This window comes from Alligator sinensis, unplaced genomic scaffold (assembly GCF_000455745.1).
Source record: "Alligator sinensis unplaced genomic scaffold, ASM45574v1 scaffold131_1, whole genome shotgun sequence".
In the NCBI taxonomy this organism is placed as follows: domain Eukaryota; kingdom Metazoa; phylum Chordata; order Crocodylia; family Alligatoridae; genus Alligator; species Alligator sinensis.
Window position 1 is genome coordinate 4,219,194 of NW_005841830.1, and position 5,571 is coordinate 4,224,764.

At 41.3% G+C, this 5,571-nt stretch overlaps 1 protein-coding gene across 1 annotated transcript in view; it reads right to left on the reverse strand.

Moving 5' to 3' along the window:
- Positions 1-5,571, reverse strand: part of MSH2 (mutS homolog 2) — a gene marked incomplete at its 5' end in the record, with an annotated part of 88,971 nt that overhangs the window by 29,280 nt on the left and 54,120 nt on the right. Inside the window, one exon of the mRNA XM_025205972.1 lies at positions 1,445-1,554. Coding sequence (XP_025061757.1) covers positions 1,445-1,554 — 110 coding nt within the window. The remainder of the gene's footprint in view (positions 1-1,444; positions 1,555-5,571) is intronic.

Sequence of the window (5,571 nt, forward strand, 5' to 3'; positions counted from 1 at the left end):
CCACCAAAAAGAGCCACGCAGTGCCGGATGCAGCCCACCCACCTGCACAGATCCAGGGGGCACGCGTGCACACACACACACACACACACACACACACACCCCCCCTCCTGGGGTGCAAGCAATGGTGGAAACCATGCCCCACCATGAGATTATCGATGAGATTCCTGTCTAGTCAGACTGGACTTCTGTTGCACTTCTCATCCTTCTGTTGCATTGAGATAGCTTCTTCCTGCACCCTTAAGAGGGCCTCCTTTTCCCCTCACAATTGCATCCTAGGTGATCTTGCTCACCAGTTGCCTAAGGTTGTTAAATTCTCTTTTTCTGAAGTGTCCTTATTCTGCTGCTCTCCTTGCTTCCTCCTCTTAGGATCTTGAATTTTATCATGTCATGGTCACTGTCACCTGAGTTACACTGAGCGATGTGCTATTTTGGAGAAGTTATCCTTGGAAAGATCCTCAACTATGTGAATGCAGTAGGAGCACATTTTTAAATGAGATTTTAAAATTCCTCTCTCATTTTTTAAAATAAATGTTGCATTCATTTGCTACTGCTCAAGTTGGAGAACCAATGCTATAGAGCTTTAGCTCTTAATGCAAGTACATTCATGTGCATAAAATAAAGTGCTTTTACTTAAAACTTCTGCATTCCATTTCTACAGCTCAGTTTGCTGCTGGCTCCCCAAGAGCTCTTTATAAATCTGTGTTTAATTTAGGAAGAGAAAGATATAATTCAAATGTTTCAATTGGGAAAAGTCAATACAACCACCACCAAACAATTCTTGCCACATCCTCTATTCTGACTTTGAAATGAAAAGTCACCTGCCTATGAATTTAAGGTTTTCAAAGCTTCACAATGCAGTGAATCCTTATCAGCTGGGCAAAACTACAGAATACTTCAGAGGACATGACCGCTCCAAGGTCAAGATGGGTTGTTGCACAAAACATTTGATGAGAAAAATAAGTACTTGTGCAAAATATTTACGTACACTTTAAAAAACTGCAGCAAGTTATGCTACAGAGCAATTTGAGGGACTCAACAGCTGCTCTAATGTCTTTACAAGAAAGGATGGTAAGTGAACCTGAATTGAACTATTCTTGTAAGCTAATTTAAAAACTACACTTAGGTACTGAACCTAGTTCCCATCCTTTTCAAGGTCCCCTGTGAAAACCACCTAGTATTTAAAATTTAAAACTAATAATTAGGAATGCCTGTTTTCTACCTAGATAATTCATCTAAATTTACTTTCCTCCCAGATCCCCAATTCAAATAAGATTCTACCTATGCCCAGGAGACTACCCTGACATGCTAGTGTTTTGTTGTAACAAAAAGTCTGGGTTTGTTTGTTTTTATATATGGCTCAAATATTAAGTTTCTTATTCAAATTGGATCAGATCACTACAGTTCAACATGAAATTTCACATTAAGTCAATAAGCTGTTCCATACCTTACTCATGTCTAAAGTTGTTTCTATCATTTCCTGAAACTTGGAGAAATCAGAGTAGATATCATGAAGAGGTGTTATAAACACTGTCAACAACAACATCTGGTGCACTCCTGTCAAAGAACAAAAGAGACAGTAAGCCATCATAATAACCTGTATATTTTCTAAATATTCTGTTGAACTCTTGTGTGCTCAAGACAAAATAGCACCAGTGTACAATTCAGCAGTTCCCAGGAAAAAGTTGATGATAATTGTTACTTTACGGACTCTACTTATTCCAGAAACTGTTTCTATTTGTATGTCATCTGACAGGTTTTCTCAAGAGCTAAATCAGGTGTACCTCTATTATGTCATGTTTGGTGCTATCAATTAATTAACTAACTGTGAACGTGAATAGAACTTCATGTAGGTAAAGGTTATAAAGTGAACTTCAGCTATTTGACCACAATATTGCTAGGGAGAAGGCTGAGCAAAAAAATCCTTTGGATAAGACTTCAAACTTCTGAAAGGTACCAATTTCTTAAAATGTAATACATGGAAAAATTTCAAACATCCATACTCAATGTGGTTTTCTAACAGCTAATTCATAGATTTCATAGACATTAGGGCTGGAAGGGACCTTGGAAAATCATCAAGTCCAGCCCCCTGCCCCCAAATCCTCAAATTTGGACAGTTTGCTACAAGTTGCCTGAAGTCTGAGTCACATCACTGGGAAATTCTATTTTAGAACGTATCCCCTCCTCACTACCCTGCTTTAACTCTGTTAAAATGAATACCAAATGGGAAGTCAATACATTGAAACATTCCCCAAAAAGATGCAACTTAAATTGGAGCTGCTGGCAACACCTATTCCATGTATGTAATACAAAACACAATAATTTTATGAGATTCAATGGATCAAACACAAATATCCACAGTATTTTTAAATCAAATATATTGTGTATGTAGTACGTATACAATAATCCACAAGTGGTAAAATGTAAGATGCAACTACTGGTTTACTATTAACATCTGCAGACTTTAATAGTTCTGTGACAGCAACATTTTCCCAGGGCTGCAGCTGCATGCCTATACAACACCCAGCTGTGAACACTTGACATTGGTAAATAAGCATTTACATTTTTGCAACCACTCAAATTATAATTTAATCACAACAAATAAAGATAGTGTTACTGACTACATGAATGATCACAAAAAACTCTTCAACATGCAGCAGGTAAACTAAGCATAGGCACCAACTTTTAATTTTTGTTGGGTGGGGGGTTGGGGGGCAAGATGACGGACATGTGGAAAGCTTTATACATTTCTGGTGACGGCACTCTTCCTGAGGGGTCCAGGGCCCTCAGGCCCCCACGTACTCAGCACCCATGAAACTAAGCGCAGTACAGATTAAATATGCACCTAGACCCAGGTAAGACCCAGACATAAACAGGTGAAGACCACACTAGGTACTATCATCAGAACTTCCTACTTCCTTTGACACCTATTTTGAAAGATCCCTGACTTCCCCTTCAAGAAGTTTGCTTCAGTTCACCCTTTACATGACACTGATGTTAACAACTGAACAATAACCAGCCTACTTGCCCTTAATGGTCTAAAACAGCGATTTATTTTTTTATATAACAATAAATAGAATTATTTTTTTAATGAGGTACTGCTCAATTTATGAAGTTCTGGAGGGGTGCCTCTAATCTAAAAATATTGAGAACCACTAGTCTAAGATTCATTTATCTGAAGGGACTACTCTCCTCCCCTGTAACAGTACTGCAGTTGCTATCAAATCCTTGAGCCAGAATACCCTAAATTTAAAGAAGGGGCTGTTAGCCAGTTATTTCCTACAGGGTTCTGTTTTACAATTTGATCCTTTTCCCTCAATTTAAAAGGAAATAGGTTTGTTAATCTCATAGGAACACAATGCATCCCATCTTTTCGCCCCAGTTATTTGGAGAGATGCCATTTTCATGAAGCACAATGGTTCATGATTCTTCCATCTCTTAATTGCTTTGGGATTTGAGAGGCAAGCAGCAGTATGCTTTAATCCTCAATGTTTTGGCTGCTGCATCTAGCATTTCAACCCCTCTAAGCACCCAGCTTTCAGCATGGTGGAATGCATCTGAAAAGTCTAAATTTTCTTCAAGAGATAGTATTTTACCTGCTACATAGAGTGATCTTCCTGAGAAACAACAGACAATATATCTTCAAGGCATGTCTGTGGTAATGGTAAATTAAATTAGTTCTTCTTATATGCCCCTCAAAACTGGTTAAGTGATGCAGGGTAGTAACAAATACTGAAATGTATCCAGCTTTGGAAAGCTCACTTCTAATAAGATAACTAAGAGCCTCCTTTCTGCATGAACTTCTGTCTATGAAGGTAGCAAACTAGATGGCCTCTTGATACTCTCCAATTCTTCTTTGTTCTGCCTCCCTGTCTCTTCAGTGCTCATTAGTGCAAGATTTGAAAAGACTAGAAAAGGAAACAGGCTTCCCCTACCTAGGTGGGAAGTTTTCTTAGGTTACCTTTCCAGAAACTATTCTCAACCCCACGTTCATGGGACTTCTGCAAAGCAAAAGCACAGATATGAACTAAAAGGGGGGCATCTGCAGACATGGTCATTTTTTTAAACATAATGAGTTATGCAGATCTTCATGGTCAGCATTATGCTGAAAACATGTCAAAAACTTACATTATCTAGGCTGCCAAGATCCATTAATTATTTTTCAGATCGGTAAAAAGGAAAAAAAAGAAATGTGCACATGTGGCTAGAAAGTTATCCTCATTTAACTTCATCATTTAACAGTGCACAGCCAACCTGATACAGGAGTTATTCTTTGCTACTTCTTTTGGAACACTTTGTAAAAGTATTGCTAAAGGTGCTAAATCCCATCTACACTAGGTATACATGGTAAATGCCTTTTTATTAAAGCCTTTTCCCTCTAGGCCCAGAAAGAGACAAAGATAAGGGGGACTAGAGAGCTCAACATCAGAGTTCAAGCCTTCTAACTCTCCACCCTGTATTCAAAACTATTACAGGTTATCAGACCAGATAGTTACCACTTAAGAGGACTTAAACAGTCTAAAGCACGAGTGGGCAATTATTTCAGGCAGAGGGCCGCTTACCGAGTTTTGGCAAGCTGTCGAGGACTGCATGCGTAGCCCCACCTCTTGACAGATATCCCGCCTTCTGGTCACCATCTTGTGACCAAAAGTCCTGCCCCCTAACTCCTGACCTTTACCACCAGAAGTCCCTGCCCTTGTCCCCACAAGTACTCCTTTAAACAAGGCATTTTGCCATCTCAGAAACCAGAAAAATACCAAATTATATTCTAAAAATCTAACATCTACAACATTCATTAATTTGATTTAAAAAAAATATTTTTGTCCTGATTTACATGCATTTGTGTAGTGTATATAGAAGTGATTGTAAAATAGCTTAAAATGAAGTCTTACTCTTGTATATTGTGGGGGGTAGGTATAGCATTGTGGCAGGCTGTGGGGGAGGATGTGGCGGGGTGAATAGGTGTGGGGATGTGGGTAGGTATGGGGTTTGTGGCAGGACTGTGTGGGGGAGTCTGTGTGAATGGCAGAGAGAGGGGGTGTGTGGGTACATGTGTATGGTGGGGGGGTGCATGTGGAACTCACCCTATGAACACACACACACACACACACCCACCCTCCCTCATTGCTCTCTGTCTCTCCCCCCCCCCCCGCCCCCAACCTCATCACATGGATGTGCACATGCACACACCCCTCTCCTCCCGCTCCTGGTCCCGGGGTACTGGTGTAGACCCCATGCTTCTGCAGTCCAGCAATGAAGCCAGAAACCACATGGTGCTGGAGCACAGTGATAGGAGGCAGAGAAGAGGTGAAAGCAACGGCAGATGGGGGGGGAGTGGCAGTGAGCAGGAGCGCAGGGCCCACGCTGGTGTCAGAGGCCAGTACCAGCAGGGGCCCAGGGCAAGGCAGCAGGAGCGCCGGACCCCTCCAGCACAGCTGGTGCCGGACCCCGTGCTCCTGACGACCCGCTCTGAGACCCTGCCAGCACTGTTTTGTGCACTTTCCTGCCCGCCGCTGCAGTGCTCCAGCACCACATGGTTCCTGGATGCATGGCTGCGACCACAGAATTCAGCAG